The sequence below is a fragment of the Numida meleagris genome, chromosome 2 (genome assembly GCF_002078875.1).
Source record: "Numida meleagris isolate 19003 breed g44 Domestic line chromosome 2, NumMel1.0, whole genome shotgun sequence".
Lineage (NCBI taxonomy): Eukaryota > Metazoa > Chordata > Aves > Galliformes > Numididae > Numida > Numida meleagris.
In genome coordinates this window covers 26,598,049-26,615,455 of record NC_034410.1, presented here as the reverse complement: position 1 = coordinate 26,615,455, position 17,407 = coordinate 26,598,049, and the positions used below count along the sequence as shown (strand labels likewise).

At 40.9% G+C, this 17,407-nt stretch overlaps 1 protein-coding gene across 6 annotated transcripts in view; it reads right to left on the bottom strand.

Annotated features, from left to right (window-relative positions):
- The window catches only part of SCIN (scinderin), an 87,572-nt gene that overhangs the window by 17,113 nt on the left and 53,052 nt on the right, over positions 1-17,407 (bottom strand). For all 6 annotated transcript variants that reach the window (XM_021386894.1, XM_021386896.1, XM_021386898.1 and 3 more), the window contains one exon: positions 12,824-12,973. In XM_021386894.1, the coding sequence (XP_021242569.1) occupies positions 12,824-12,973 (150 nt within the window). The remainder of the gene's footprint in view (positions 1-12,823; positions 12,974-17,407) is intronic.

Sequence of the window (17,407 nt, the reverse complement as noted above, 5' to 3'; positions counted from 1 at the left end):
ATTCAGTTTTAAAATTGGCTCCAACACAGTTCAGATTGCTGCCCTCACCTACTGGTGTCCAAAATGTGCATCTCTTTCTTTCTAAACTAGAAAGAGAATTACTACCAGACCCCTCTATGTCTTTTCAGTTCATCAGTACTGACATGGTGAGAAGGGACAAATATCTCAGTGGAAATTCTGGTTCTGCAATAGCCGCTTGTACAGCAGCTTCTCTGGCCAAAGCTAGCCTCATGCTATAGCACACGCAAGCAGAACGGAACTTCACTGAAAGCTCTGTTCTGTGATTCTCCTGCAGTGGAGCACAGAAACAGATGGAGAAGGGCCTGGAGGGTGCCACAGAATCACCAACGTTGGAAAAGACCTACAAGATCATCCAGTCCAACCGTCCACCTATCACCAATAGTTCTCACTAGACCATGTCCCTCAACACAATGTCTTAAACGTTCCTTGAACACCTCCAGGGTTGGTGACTCCAACACTTCCCTGGGCAGCCCTCTTTTCATGCATTTGAAGCCAGTTACTCTTAGATCCTAGCATTTTGTGACCATTGCTAAAGTGGGCCGTGACGTGCTTCTCCCAGCAGGTATGGAAATCCAGGGCTGGTGAGGAGGGCTGTGCAGCCAGCGTGGCCACTGGAATAAGCCTTCAGCTGAACCCCTGCTGGAATACTGTGTGTGCCCGTGTCAGAAACAGGAGATGAGACAAAGGCAAAATGGCCTGACCATGCAAGCGAGGACACCAGTCACAGTGTGAAACAGACACACTCTGTGTGTGAAACAATACAGTCTGAAATACACAGTCACCACACTGGGGACGACGTATGTCATTCCCATCGTGCATCACTTTCAGACGCTTTGTTCTACAGATTGTGGGAGGACGCAAACAACAGAAGGAAAAACAATATATCTAAACAGAGACCAATTTATGCTGAATAAATGTTTTAGTTCTATCCCAAAGAAATTCCTCCTCAGAGAATTTGCCTTCCCTCCTTCCAATGGAAATGTCCGTGGTGCATCAGAGTCCACATGTACCTGCATATCTGCCTAGATATTGAGACAACTGATAAACATTACCAATAAGATTGTGAAGAGCTTATCGAGTTGTTAACTGCTACTCTAGAATTGGGTTGTGTAATTACAGAAGCATATGGCTGGCTGAGGTGCAGCACCAGGTGCCTCACCTTTATGTAGCCGCCTCTCATGTGCTGCATTGTAAAGAAGAGATCACACCAGCTGAGCTAGAGTCAATGGCTCCTGAAACAGTTCAGCATGGTTCCCTGATAAAATGACCTAAAGCAACAGTATAAAGGATGTTGAATCTTATGGCCCTTATCTACGTACACTCCTAGTTTCACACGCGCTGTTGGCAACAAACACAGAACTTTACTTGTACAATTCTTCCTACACCAACAGCCCACTGGGTCACGTCTCAGGGGCTGGTGTGCTGACATCCTAGAGCTGGTTCTCCTGGGCTGCTCACAGGTTTGGGGCCCCAGCGTGCACACCAACTCAGAATTCAGACCCACAGATCAAACGTGTAGATCGCAAAACAGCATTGCTCTCTTGGGGACACAGAATGGCTGAGCTGCATTTACTCCTGGGCTTCCAGCCATCAACACCAAACCACAACTTTTGCAAATGCACAGATGCACACACAGATTTTGTAACCATTTCTTTAATTTTTATTATTTTATTATTATGACAATTATTTACTATAATAGAAATAATCTAAAGCATAACTGGGGGCCCCGAAAGCACAGTCATGCCATAGCTGCCTCATTTTCTGGGCTTGGCATCTTTAAAATCTCGCTTGATTTCAGTACCACAGAGACTCCTCATATCCCTCTACCTGATATGCCAGTGACACATTAGGCTGACAAACTCCTCCTCATCCTCTGCTGCTCCATTCCAGAGCAGTACCTGTCCTCTTCCCATCAGTGCTTCCTGCAGGTTTAACAGCATCCTGGAGAAAAGCACAATCAGCTCTGTGCTCACTAGGGTGCACTCAGATGCATTACAGGTACTCTCACACACTATGTCAGGTCATTCAACCACCCAAAGCTAAATCTACTACAGTTATTTCAGAATTAGACATGCCCACAGCTGACTACGGCAGAGCTGTAGCCTGACACTAGCTCACCTATCAGCGAGAGCATCTGACTGCAGACTTAATATGTTTTATGGTAAGTGTTCATGAATGCCACACTTTTACATCCTGTCCGGGGAGCTGGGGATAGAATAAAATAGAAAGTCAGTCTGCATTATTTTTAAAAGCTTTTTCTTTTTCATATTGCTTTGTAAATTTTGTTAAACTTTTCTGCAGACAATGGTAGGTTAGTGCAAGAATATCTCAGTGGAGACCAAGAAAACAACAATTCCTCTACAACTGCCCAACTTCATACTTATCTTACAGTAAATGCAGCACAGTCTATTGTGCCTGCAAAACCACAATCCCATTACGTTTTCTTGTGCACACCTCTTCTGCACAAATCTGCACCCTCTCACAGAATTATAAAATACAGAGCCAAAGCTTCTTCTGACAAGGGAAATTCCACTCTCTTGCCTTCAAAAAGAATAGAAGGAATCACAGACAAAAGGTTATAACCTGTAGGAATGAGACAAGGTAATTTTAAATAAACACACCAAAAGAAGGAATTAAGCAAATATTGTTGTCAGAAGTGGAGAAGCCAGCTCTGCAACATAAAATAGATGATACTGGGAGAAGGAAGTTTAAGGAGCTCAGTGAGGCTGAAAATCCAAGGAGGAAAACACTGCTCGACGAACAGGTCAGGTGAAGGTTAATTAAGAGAGCAAACCAGTCTCATACAGTTTAACTTGTGTACACTAGCGCTGTGTTTGTGTTTCTTCTCACTGCACAATTTGGGTTAGGTTTCTGGATCTAAAACTGAACTATTTGTCGTGGCTGTGATCCCAAGCTTGGGTCTCAAAATAATTCAAACTCCCTCTTTAAGCACTAAGAGCAATAGAAAGAAAAGCAAGTGAGACATTTGCAGAGCTTAAGGCTCTTTTTAGAAAGCATCAGGCTTAGTAGCTCATCAATTACTTTCTTATATGTTCTGACATAAGTAAATACATCTGCTACTACCTACACCAGGTACACATGTACTGGTGACAGAGAATAAATCTTTCGTGCAGAATGATGGCTCTGAACTACAGGCACAGTGTGAATTCATTGGTAGATAAAAATCTGGATTTTTATATTAACCTTTAAAACAAAAGAAGAATATTACAAGGAATGCTTCTCTGAAATAAATATCATCTCAAATGTCTACTCCAGTAATCAATAAGAGAAAAAAATTCCAGCTGAAAGAGGAAGACATAAAAGGGCTGACCCTGAGTACCAGCACAGATGTGCGTCCAGGGGGACCTCTAGGCAAAGGTGGCTTTAGGGCTTCACTGCTAACATTCCTGGCCACAGTTTCACCTCTATCACATTGGCTTACTGCTTCTCATGCCAGCAAATGATGACTGCAGCAGATATCTCCTCCAGACAAAAACTACTTTTGATATTGGCCAGTTCTGAATATGCTTATTTCACTGTTTTTTTTATTGTAACCCAGAGCTCTTTCCATCTATCTGAGCAAACAATCTTTCAAAAAATTACACTTCAAACAAAGAAAAAAAAGAACAAAACATCTTTTGCTGAACTGCTCCCAGGTAGTCAGCAGGATTTCTGCCTGAAATTGCCTCTCCCCAGCAATTGCAGAAACAACAGATGTCATTACATGCTCACCCTGAGCAGAGGACCTCCCACTAACCCCAACAAAGATTGAGAATCAGATGGAAACGCTGTAAGGTGCTGACAACCAGACGAAAGGATGCTTTCTGCTAATACACAGTTCTGGCATTTTGATCATTTGTTTGGTTCTACCTTGTAATTTATCAAAAGCACTTTCTAGTATTAAGGTTTAAACCTGATCTGTATGCATTCAGGATGTCGCATAATAGCAAAACACATCAGTTGCTCATGGCACTTTTGATGCAGAAATTGTGGCCCAAATTTTTTATCCAGTTTCTGTTTTCTCATGAATTTCAAATGCAAATCACAATTTTATTCATAGCTCTGTGTTTAACTTTGTAAAAATAGGGCATTAGGCTTTGGCAGCTTATCATATGATATTTGCAACTTTGCATATCTGTAATAATTTGAATACAAAGTCTTGGCTTCGTGTGATAATGCCATTCTAACATCAATTTTCTGCCCTGTGAAACAGCCACACATTCACAAAAACTCACTGAGATCAGTCTGGAGAGAACAGTGTTTGGCTCAGAGGTAAAGCAAGCTGCCCTCTGTCCTGCTGGGCCTGCGAGATTGGGAGTGCATGGCACGACCCTTGCAGCTGTCATCCTCAAATACACAGCTTTTAGGATGTCTCCAAGATGAACAGTGATCCCATGCATGAAAACTCCTTGTTACCATCGCTGAACACTGAAAATTAAGCTGTTCAGCAACCCACCTACCCAAAGCATAATTATAAATACAATAAGTAACTACCCCTGTGTCTTTTTTCCATTTATACCAATCCTTTTTACTTCTCTTTTTTTTTTTTTTTTTATCTTCTTTGTTACATCCTCCTCAAATACCAGCAGAGGCATTAGAACTGAGACCCAGAGACTCACACATCTTTGACTTTAGAGATGCCAGATTTAGCTGCTTTCTTGGAACACACCAAAGTCTTTGCAGCTTTTCAGACCCAAGTTGTAAGCCTTCAGGGTTAAAGCCCCGTGTGCTGCACAAGTTACTGCATGCTTGTGTACTAGAAAATAACTAATGGAAATAAATCAGTAACTAATGCTAATGGCAAGCCTCAGGCACTAAGGCACTGCTAACATTCAGCTTTTTGTTCTGTAAGCACACACTCTGGCAGCCTTTTGCAGTGCCACCATGCAGGCTGGTCCCCAGGCTGTGGTAGGCCAGGCTACAGCAACAGCAGGCTGAAAAGGGGTGTCTGGCAACTTCCGCAAGGAGCTTGAAGCAGCAGAATAGGGAGAAAGGTGCAGGCAGCAGCTAGCAGCCCTGCTGGAAAACCAGGGCTCCCTGGAAAAGCAGAGCAGGTGGAGGGAGCAGCAGCGATACACAGCATCGCAGCGAGCAGCAGGAGCCATCGCAAAGGGTTTCAGCACTCAGACCTTAAGACAAAAAGTGTTAAAAGCTGCTCAGAGCACTGAAATATTTTCCCAGTGCCCCACTGGCGGAATTCACAAAGAGCATTTCCAGTTCCACATAGCCCAATAGCTCAAGTGTGCCAGGGGAATGTCTTGGAATGACACTCAGACTTTTGCATCCAAGAGAGAGCACAAACTCGGACCCTAATGTTTAAGAGAGCAAACCAGAGACTGTTTTGATAGAGTTTTGCTAATGCTTCCTGCTAACGCTTAAATTAACTATGTGTCAGAACGCAAAAACAGAGAGCAAGAGTATTTCTATACCTGGAGGTACAGGAGATACAGCCTATTTAACTCTGAAAACCATTTACCCTGCAGGTTTAAGTGCCCTCCACTCACTGATTTCCAAGTTCCTACACCTCCCCACATTTTGTGTGAGGTAGCCAAGGTGTCCAATGAAGGGGGTATCACTTACTGCTCTTCAAGTCAGATATTCTATAACTGATTACTGAAACATTCAAATCTCACATGTGATTTTACCTACCCCCTATTCTTACAGTTAAAGCTAGGTAGTATCAAAGTCATAAGCAGTAGTGTGAGCAAAAGACCTTTCCCTAACAACCTACTTTGCAGTAAATGCAGTAATTATATTTACCTACGTCTACAGTGTTACACATTGGTTATGGTAGAAATACTAAACAGATCCCAAAACACATGCTACAGCAAAGGAAAGAAAGAAAAAGGATTAAAAAAAAAAATCTCAAGGTGCCTATTTCTTGGGTACATGCTGGATTTCAGGAGTAAGTATCTCTAAGATTTTTATACAGTAATGAAACTTTCAGTTCTTCTTGAAATCTCCTGATGCCATAAAGTACACGGAAGTAACTGCTAACAACTTTTTCCTTTGGTTCTGTCTTCCTAATTATGCTCATTTAATAACTGAAAATTATAGCATTTCTTCACCAGTAGATTTCTTAATAGCCTAGCACACAAAAGAAAAAAGTCGCTACAAACTGCATTAGCATTCCAACATGTAATTATAAGATTGTAATTGACTAACATGGCAACCCTGCAAGTGCTATAGCTGCAGAAAAAGAAAACAAATATGAGAGATTTTCCCACCTACAAGAATGCAAATGAGATAAGATATAATTAAATTGCAAGTACTCACAGCACTTCATGTTGGTTCTAGTAATTCACTGAAATACTGTGTACAGAGGCATCTTTACTAGCAGCAGAAATTTATTAGTGAAGCTGTTCATAAAGAATTTAGCTCATGCCATGCAGTATAATACACTTGAACATTTTCTGAAGTAAATTCCCAATGCAGGCACTGAAATTTGCATTCAGAGGCATGATTACAAGCCTGACTTTCAAAGGTACTTGCCACCTGCAGCTCCCATTCAGTTCCCTTTAAGCACCTGGCTTCAGACAGCCAAGATTGAAAACTGCAGCTTGAAAAGCATGACTGGTAACTCACAGCATTCCTGAAAAGTCCTCCTGGCCAGCCTCTGCCCTTCTCAGGCAGAACCCCTGCTGATTTAGGCCTGGGGCCTTGTGATGAGCTGGTGAAATCAGCTAAGCTATACTGAAGTCAACTCAGTCAAAGATTTGAGCCTTGTGCGGTTTGTCTGAGTGCAGGTTGCAGAATGGAGTCCTGTCAGAGCAAATTTTAGTCAAAAACCAGGAGTGCCCTTAATGAAGGCAAGATACTCCACCATGTGAACAAAAACCAGGCAGCTTGCTTTTGGCAGCTTGCAGCTGGCTCCCTGCAGGGCAAGGGGTTTGTACTTTGAATCCATATCCACAATCCTCATGAATTTAATATAACAGTGTAACAATTAAGCCTCCACTTCTCAGATGGGAAAGGAGGTGCCTTGAAAGTTATACATGCATGTGTGCTAACTTTCCCTGGACTATTTTGAGTTCATATCCTCTCAATCAGTGTTCAAGAGATGAAGACCTAAATTTTATCCTTGCAGGCACATGTGTATACCCCAACCCACTTCCTGAAGAAGCGCATTCATCTTTCTGAGATGTAAATACGACTCCAAGTTTCAAAGCAGCCTGCGAAAGTTGTCTCTGGGTGAGAATAACATTGATGTTGCTATTTTCTGTGCATCAGCTTTCTTAAGTCTTTATATTGTCATTAAAATTTAGTTATCTTCTCTCTTCTGTGTGCATCCCACTGCCCAGCCAAGTCTTTGCACTGGGGACAAGTACTACTTCCACCGTCAGCCTCCCCCTCTATCAAAGGATTCCTTTTTTTTTGTACAATGTTGCTTGTTCAAAGGATTGTTCAGTGTTTCTTCTGTCCTGGTACTGAAATTCATTTCTAGTATTTATTGCACAAAATTCCCTGGGACCGTGAGCATTTTTTTCCTTTTTTTTTTTTTTTTAAACATTCAATTCATGGCATACAGCCTTTGCGTAAAAGCATGCACAAGCTATAAGCAATTAAATGTTTGTGTGATACCTAGCAAACACCTAGTGTCTGTATTCCACAGAAGCCGTAACAGATCACATAGTCCATCATCTACCTACCACCAATATTGCCCACCAAACCATGTTGCTACATCTACACGTTTCTTGAACGCCTCCAGGGATGGTGGCTCCAGCACCTACCTGGGCAGCCTGCTCCAGTGCCCACACACTCTCTCAGGTAGGTTTTTCCTAATAAAATCCAACCTGAACCTCCTCTGGCACAACTTAAGGCCATTCATTCTTGTCCTATCATCATTGAACACAATGGCACTCACGAATTCTCAGGATTAAGCACTTCTTAGGCGCTTTAAAGAAAAAAAGAAGGAGAAGGTGGCTGTGTTATCAGAAGGGACGAAGAGGATCATTCTGTTGCCCCAAAATATTTAAACTAGGCAAGTATTTACAGAAGTATTTTATTAGAAGTGAGTTTACATCCATCTGATGTAAGGCCCATAGAACTCTAACAAAAAGAAGCACGGGACAACCACAAATGATAAGGCCACAGATGTCTTTTTTTTTTTTTTTTTTAAAGGCAGAGGAGTCATTTTGTTTTCTTGTGGCTTTAGACCTCAGCAGTGAAGCTTCTCACATTTCGCTGTTTCAGCCATGACAAAAATCAAATGAAACCCAAAAGTCTCAGCAGTAAAAACTGCAACAAATGCACATGATTAACAGCCACAGTTTTAAGGGAATTCTTTGTAGGAAAACAAGAAAACAGCCCAAAGGATCAGACAGCTTTGACCATGTAGGAAACAAGAACCATCCTGAAAGTGTGAGATCACAGAATCATTAACGCTGGAAAGATCACTCAGATCATCTAGTCCAACCATCAAACCATGCCTGTGTCCACTCTAGACTATGTTCCTCAGTGCTACATCTCCATGGTTCTTGAATACCTCCAGGGATGATGACTCCACCGCATCCCTGGGCAGCCTGTTCCAATACCTAACCACTCTTTATGAGAATATTTTTTTCCTAAAATCCACCCTGAACCTCCCCTGGCATAACTTAAGGATATCACCTCTCCTCCTATTGTCGTTACCTGGGTGCAGAGGCCAACCACCACCTCACTACAACCTCCTTTTATGAACAAATGGTTAAGCAGAAGTTGCAGGATCAATGCATAGTTTAGTGAAAACTCAGTTTATCCTACCCTTTAATTGGCTCTTATACCCTACAGATTGTTCTGCCACATATAGACTGTCACAGGTGCCTGAGATGCCCAAGGAGATCAGTTGTGTAGCTAGAACAAACTAAAAATATTTCAGGTGTGCAATATTTCAAATTACACTAAAATATGAAAGCAAATATGTTAAGACTTTCTCTTCAATTTTATCTTGAATCATCAGATCAAGCCTTTCATTGGAGGACTGTGTGCCTTCCACCTTTCTCTTGGGTGATGTGGAATGAAATGCTGCTCCCTGCATTACTGCAAGCAGCAGCAGCTTGCTGGCCAGCTAAAAAACTTTCTGACATTTCTGATTTCTTCTTTCTCCTGTTGCCATTGCTCTGAAAACACAGGCACGGTCTGCACTCCAGCTGCCATATGTGGACAATGACTTCACTGAAGAAAGGAAATAGAGTACCTCAATCATTCACTCATCCCACTCACCATATGCTGAGTAATAGGAAATTATTGGAAAAAATAAATGGGAAATTATTTTTTAAAATTTAGCTTCCTCAATTTGTCCTCTCCTCAGAACCAGAGCAGGGGTTCCAAAAACAATTAGAAATTTGTCTGTCCTCAACACAGTACCTGTTATTGTGGCTGCACTCAGTTATCTCAGTGATCTGTTGGTACACAAATGCAGTGTTGTGAAATCCCTGCTCACCACTGCAAAAAGTCAGAGCAAACCTCAGTGTCCAAGCAGTGCCCAAGGCAGCTTCTGACAGGGCTAGGAACTGAGGATTTGGTCCTGAATTAGCTTTGAATAATGTATTTAGTGTTCTTTTTGGTTTAAGTAAAAAAAAAAAAAAAAAGAAGTGGAGTTAGCTCTAACCCTATGTCACATTATAGTGACCAAACTGACTCATGATTGCCAAGACCTATTTTTAGATTGGTCGCATGCAGGTGAAAAATTTCCTGTAACACAATTTGAGCATTCAGGCCTAAGGCCCAGCAGAATGAGTAACTGTTCAGCTGTTTACATGTCAGAATCAGTGCAGAGTTGGCAACCAGTGAATTTCACTTTGGGAAGCTGCAACTGCAGGGAGCAGTTACAGTTACTGAGCAGGAGCAGCAGCAATTTCTCCACTTAAGTCACTTGATTTTTCATATATCCAAGGCAGCCATCTTATACAGCACTTTCTCACTAAACTTGACAGTACCTCACTTAAAATGCAAACACAGAGGTGAAACCAAGAAAACAACCTTTGATGTGCTTGCACAGGGAATTTTAGCCTCACCTTCACAGTGGAATAATTTGTTATTCTTGCAGCACCATATGAGGCCTTCCATACACCCACAGCAGGTCTTATGTTGCTGGACATGTTGGATTTGCTGACTGTGAGCACAGGATGGTCATTGTGTGCTCCCAGGTAGCCCCTGGTCACAACAGCAGAGGTTGCCACTGTCACAACCACTCATGTACCAGCTTCCAGCCACTCTACTCTCCTAGGGCAAGCATGCTGCATGGGGCTGGCCTGCCACAGCAATTCATCCAGCCCTGCAGCACACTCCAGACAGCTCTTTCCCATGGGCAAGTTGTGCAAAGAGGGCAGCCTGATCCCAGGTCCTTGCTGAAACAGCAGTTGGGAGCAGGCAACTGCCCTTGTCAGAACAGTTCACCTTGCCCACAACTCCCAGAGGGAAAGTGGGCATCTCAGAACCATGAGCCCATTGCTGCCTCAGCTAGTCATGTGGCAGGAGGGAAATCTGGCAGGGTTTGTTGAATTCACCTCTGCATCCTGCCTCAGTGGAGGGGTATAGCACAGTGGTCTTGCTTTACTGTCCAGGAGTCACAGCTCTGTGTTTGCGGAGTAGGGACAGGACCACTGTCAGCTATTAACATTGGTACTTGGGGTGGGTTTGTTGGCCTTGCCTGCTGAACGTTTGTCTGGCAGTGCTGCATAAGCATGTCAAGCCACCAGTATGGAAGCAAATGGATTTCCAGTTTACAGCAAGGGAGAATCATTCCTGACATTTATCAGAGGAGGTAACTAGGAAATCTCATTCTGATTTCAGCTGTGCACTAGATGAAAAAATGATTATTTAATAATACTCTCCCCTAGAATAGGAGAAATAACTTCTTTTTTTTTTTTTTTTCCTAGGAAAGCTGAAGATTGAAAAAATCCATCAAGGACTGAAATAGCATCTTCCCCCCACTTGCCCATAATTTCCTGATGCCGACGGAAGAAACAAGCCTAATGCTAATTCCAGAGCAGTCAGCCCAGGCAAATGCTACAGCAGGTTAGAGAAAATGGTGCAGGAACAGTGAGAAATCAGTGACAAATGCCAGGAACTGGATGTATAGAGCAAAAATAAGGATTCAGGATTAATAGGCTGTAGACTTTCATTTGGTTAACAACCTCCTCGCTCACTAACAGCATGCTTCAGAGCTCGCAGGGACTGGGACAGCCATGGCCGAGCTATGGGCATGAGTGTGGGCAGCACTAGGCAGTAAGCCCTGGCTGCTGATGGACTCACCTGAATTAAACTCATTGCAGCGGGAGCAATGAAAGCCATGAACCTACTCGCATAGCACTGTCATTCTTCTTCCCTCTACATTCACAACCCAAATGGAGAAGCTGAAGTTTCTTCATACACTGTTGACCAAGTGGTGAAATGTTTTATTCTGATACACTAACAACGTGTGGCAGGATCTAAATGCAACCTTGGCATTTTTCCTGCTCTTACTCACTCTCAAGGCTCTACAAAACAAGTTGCACGCAGTTGGCAAGCAGGCACCAAGGCAGGGCCAGCAGATCCTGGCCACACACATCCTTACAGGGTGTTGGCAGCAGCCCTCAGCCACCTGTATCCTTGCAGGAGCTGACATTGCATCTGCAGCTGAACGTGAGCCAGATAAGAGGTGCAAAGTGCAGCAGTTGTCATCCACACTCCCAACTCAGTGTGAGCCTACTGGAAATCCCGGGCAAGGCCTCAAGCAGCAACCCCAGGATGGGCTTGGCCAGAGAGAACATGCTTGCCAGCATTTTCCTGCTGTGCCACCCAGCCCAAGCAGGCTACAACCTGAGTAAACACTACAAACAAGGAGAAGGACTTTGGCTCTAATTGTCAACCTGTGCTCTTTTCATCAACGTTACTGATGTAAAACATATACTACACACTTTGCTGCTTAAACCAATACTAATTACATTCCATGAGCAAAAACTGAAGATGTACACCATCAAAAATAAAGGCATACCTGCACGTACCGTTCAGTATTACCTCCTGAAGTTAATCTGAAGTGTGAGATAATATTCTAATGGAACGTTTTCCATTTTACTGAAGGACTGCCTTATGTCCCTGTTTACCTTTTCTTTCTTGTTAGAGAACGAATGAAAAAGCTTAACCTAGCACACAAATGCCAAGTAACAATGCTGTTATTACTATGCAACAGCAACAGCTCACCAGAGCTTGTTAATTTTTTCCAAGATCTGAAAATTCCATAAATTGTTTTGTTTTGCTTTTGTTTTGCCCCACTCTGCTTTGATCATCTCTGTTACAGTATCTGAATTCTGTTTATTAAATATATGGTTAACCTTTAGTCCACACACAAGGAGGGAACTCACAAGACTTATTCAAGACCAGGTATGTAAGAGTTTGTAATGGAAGCGGTGATGCCTAACAGTGTGCTTCACTCTATGAAGCCCCATGCAATTTGCTACATGTTTTGACATTCTGGAAATAGAACTTCCATCTGCTGCTTGACCCCAATGCTGCTTTTTCCTCATGCAGAGCAGATAGTTTGGTTCAGCTATGAGCTCTGCTGTTAGTTCAGTTACTCTATGGCTAATTCCAAAAAGCAAACATTTAGTTCTCAGAGGACTATTTTCAGTTAATGATCTCAGATTCCACTGCCCAATATCTCAATACTACTTGGGTAAGGAGCAAAAAGAAGTCTAAACTGGTGTACTGCAGCATAATGCTCTCTGAGCTCCTGGACTCCCTGAAGAACACACGTTTTGAGCCCAATCCTGTTAAGCCCCTGAAGTATAACAGCATTTTTATTCACAGCTATACCAGTAACTGCATATATATGATACAATACCGTTATGAGCTCATCTGGTTCACCTCCTTCTTCCACAGTAATTAATCTGGACCTCCCATTTCGTTCATTGTCCCGAATGCCAACGGCAACTTGAGTGGCTTTCAGACGCTCGTATTTGTTGCATGAAGAACCACACCACTGATAGATTTCCTAAAATAATTCAAAGCATAGATACGTTAACAATGTTTCAACGCAGCAAAATTGTGAAATCAGTATTTTATTAATAATTATCTGACTGCAGCTAAACCACCAGAATAGCAGTGAAGTTACATTTTTCAGCAAATTTTTAATGGGAAGTATTTCTAAGTCACCTAGATCTCTGCAGTACGCAAGCTATTTATGTAATGTAATTCAGTATCCACATATTAGGAGATCATTCGATATCAGAATAGTCGGTTTCGATTTGACTGAGTTATGTCCTAAACAGGGATATCTTCAACTATCTAAAGAACCCAAAAACTTCTGAATTTGCTACTGTAAATTGGTTTTATTTTACACCTGGCAATACCTCTTCTACACTGTTTTAACAGTGCTAGCTCTCATCTCTGGCAAGAAACAAAATCATTTTACAATCTCAAGGAAAACTCATTGTATCTGTACCTCAAAAGCAAAGTTAAATCTTTCAAATTTTTTTTTATTTTGGTGACCTTTTGCTGTACAATACTTGTAATGCACTTAACTGAATTTGCCACTCACTGCATCAAACCTCCAAACCAGCTCAAGTGCAAATCAATGTCAAAGGCACTTTCAATAAAAAGGCTTCCTTGCTGGGAGATTTGTCCTTGGGGTACAGCTGATCCAGTGCTCATAAAAGTTTATTAACCTTGGAGCGAGCTCCACCAACTGTAGTTATCACACTTGTCTTTATAAATGACTTACAGAGATTTACAGATCAGAAATACATAGTTTTTTGTTATTATTATTATTACTACTATAACCAAGTTACTTAAAACAAGACGGGTATATACCTTCCTGCCTTAGGAACTGACTATAACACAGACAGAAGACACATCTGTAAGAGGTGTCTGCATGCAAAAAACACAGCAGCTAGGAGCAAACTGCACAGAGCAATTCGCCCAATTAGGATTGCCACCTTTACAAGGTGCTCCTCAAACACCACAGCAGTGGCTCTTCACTTTGAAGAGAAAATGCTCTGGAGGCAGCAGCTGGCTCCTAAATATCTTATGAGCTTTCAAGCCCTTAATCTCATCCAGCAGAACAAGTAGTGAGTAGGTACGTCCCCCCACAGCATGGAAAGTGCAACTGGTTCAGAACAGAGCATGTCTCTTGAGGCACCTCTCAGGAAGAGAACCAGCTGAAGATGGGTCACCTAACCCAGCCACACTGCAGACAGAGGAGCCTCAGTTCTGGCATGTCCCATGTTTCATCCTAATACAAAGTGTTTCAGGATATAGAATTTAAATTTCAGTCTTGATGAAAACTGCTAAGAGGTAGAACATAAACTGCATGTCCCCTAGAGGCTGAGCTGGTAGAAGACAGTCAGTGGATATGAATCAGCTTGGCTGGCTGTTTTTTCCCTCCCTTCTTTTGGAATAAAGTCATTTGATTCCTCTTGCCCTGATTCAAATAGCCCAAATAGTGCAACAATAAAGATGAACATTTGTTTTCAACTTTAAAAAGGGTGAACTGGTTTGTGTTCAACTGCAGTGAAAATAACAAGGAATAACTTATAGAAGTTTAATTTTTATTATATATATATATATATACACAACTCTACACAACTTACATTTTAAAAGAAAACCAATTTAATTCAGAAAAGCTTTTATATATATATATACACAACTCTATACAACTTACATTTTAAAAGAAAACCAATTTAATTCAGAAAAGCTTTTAGAGCTTTTTTTTCCTATTATCATTATTTAATATTATTTTAAAAAGTGGCTTGTGACAAGTGGGAGAATAAGTACTGCTTCTCCGCACTAGCATATACAAACTTTTAAAAGACAGCTAACTGTGATGCTATCTGCATGCAAAACAGCACTAGTAACTTCTGATAATTACTATTCAAACCTGTTTGGACATGCTCGAAAAAAAAAACCCAAAACAAAACAACAACAACAAAAAAAAAACAACAAAAAACACCTTACTGATCTACAGCCAAACTCCCTTCCCTTCCTTTTGGAAGCTTCTCTCAGCAACAATGCTTTCAGCTTACGTCAGAGTTACATGGATTCCCAAAACTGGATTGCTTTCAACTTGCAGATGTTGCACAAGTAAAAGCTGTGGGGTTTTCAGCCTGGATTTACCAACCTGATTATAGGTTCAAGACCAAATAAAAAAAGTTTTAAAGTTCTGGTTTAAATAACTGTCACGCTTAAGTATCCAGAATCTGGAGACCCATTCTTGGCTTCAGCTCTGAAGTCTATCTTAAATCTGCTTTGAAGCTTTTGACATTTGCACAAGAGAATATCTGTGCAGATTCAGGGAAACAGAATTTCTAAGGCATTAATGAAAGACTGTCTTGGTTGTATGTAAAAAGACAGAAGTTTCAACTCAAGGAGATTTTTTAATATCATTGTTGATGCCTCAACCATCCTCTCCCAAGTTCTGGAAGACTTCTCAAAACACAGACTTTTAGCTTTGGAGAATTTCACTACTCAAACTTAATTCTCATCATGGCCTAGCTCCTAACTGAGCTTATTTGCAACATGAGAAAATAGGAGCCATGATTGATATAACAGCAATAAACAGGAATACTTAATTTCCCACACCCTACAGAAGGAATAAGGAAGACAATGACACATAGAGAGGTTGGGCAAATATTGTCTTATCTCAGTGTGTATGCTGAAATTCAAGGAGATTACTCATTCATAAAGGTTAAAAGTTCAACAGCCTTCTCTTGGTCCTTTTGTAACCAGCCATGCAACCTCAAACAAATATTCTCATCTACAAAATGAATATTTACTGACTACACAGGATATTGTGAGACTTAAATTGTCACTACAAATTACGAAGACTTTTAGTTCTCAGACGATACATTCACATTTTCCTTTCTTAGCATCTCCTAAAGGTCCCCCTGCACAGCACGTACTGGCTAACCCCCATTCACAGTACGCTCTCCCACTCTGCCTTCAGTAAACGACTAAACTGAGCTCTCTAAACCCATCAGCTCTATGCTTCAGATCAGCTGGAGGAAGGAGAAAGACCCTTAAAAGCTACAGCAAAGGATTTTTTTTTTAATTTGCAAACCTGATTATTTTATTGATCATTACATATTGCAACATGAGAAAATACAAAAAAAAATAATCCCATTAACCTTAGCTAATTTTGAGGTCCATAATAACTTGAAGACTATTGGTTCAAAAGTACTGCAATATTCTTCAAACTTTTCTAAGAATTCCCTTTGCAAAAGATTTTGCTAAGTTTTCCATGGTAGACAATAAAATAAATGCACTTTTATTTTCAAAATACGGTTGCTTCAGTTTCCAAGATTTGGGAGGGGAACGTTAATTTTTATACTACAGAAACATTCCCACAAAATAATGTAGCCTAAACGTTTGTCCTTAACTAAAATAAGTATGAAATTTTATCAGGTATAACCTCAAGAAACTTCATGTGGTGAATGAAACCTAAATTTTCTCCCACAGCATAAAAAACTTGCATCAAGAAGCAGTATCTGAAAACATCCTAGAACAGGAGTTCACATCAATAGTAGTTCCATCCATAAAGCTCTATCTTCCTTCATTATTAAAAAATAAATACATATATTGGTATAAAATGCCAGAGAAACAAGAGACTGAATGTTTTCAGCATTTGAGAACAAAGATAGCATTCTCTCCTAATACTGACATCTAAACTTTGGGTACAGAGCATGTAATTTAATAGGAAGAAGTGAACAGCTTGAAGTCATAAAAGTGTCCAAAAAGAACATAGCATTTTACTACATTAACCATGAGTACTAAACAAACATGTAACATTCAGTGCTACAAGCTCCTAGAAACTTTGGCTTAGTTACCTCTGCTTTCAAAGTAAAATCATTTTCTCATTTTAATTTATGTCTCAACTTCTATAATGAGGCCCGAAAATAAGGGGGATATTCACACGTTTCTCTTCGTCATACAGTTTATTCATTTTAGTCTCTAGTTAGATTGAGGTTTTAACTATTTATTCTCAGAGGGGAGGGAAAAAAGTTTAAAAGCTAGAGTAACTTCTTGACAAGGTTAGTATTTAGATTTACCTAAATACATATCCAGAGTCAGCTAGCTAGCTAACCACATCCAGCATGCTACTGAGCTTTTGGCTTGTGTGTTATTATTCATATATTTATTTTTAGGTATAGATATAAGCACTGAACTAGGACTAAAAGATGGTATTTGCCTTTAACTCACTCAGTGCTTTCACAATTTCTTGGTTGTACTATACCTTCGCTATTTTTAGCCTTGTTTTGCTAACCTTATTTTGAATTGGTAGGCTGACAGAAATTGTTTCCAATAAAACGAAAATAGACACCAAGTGCTCACTTGAGGAAAAAAAAAAAAAAAAAAGGAACTTCATTCATCAGTAATTCCTGTGCCAAGCCCAGTTTATTTTCAGAAGGTTGCAGTAGCAGCATTTTTTTCC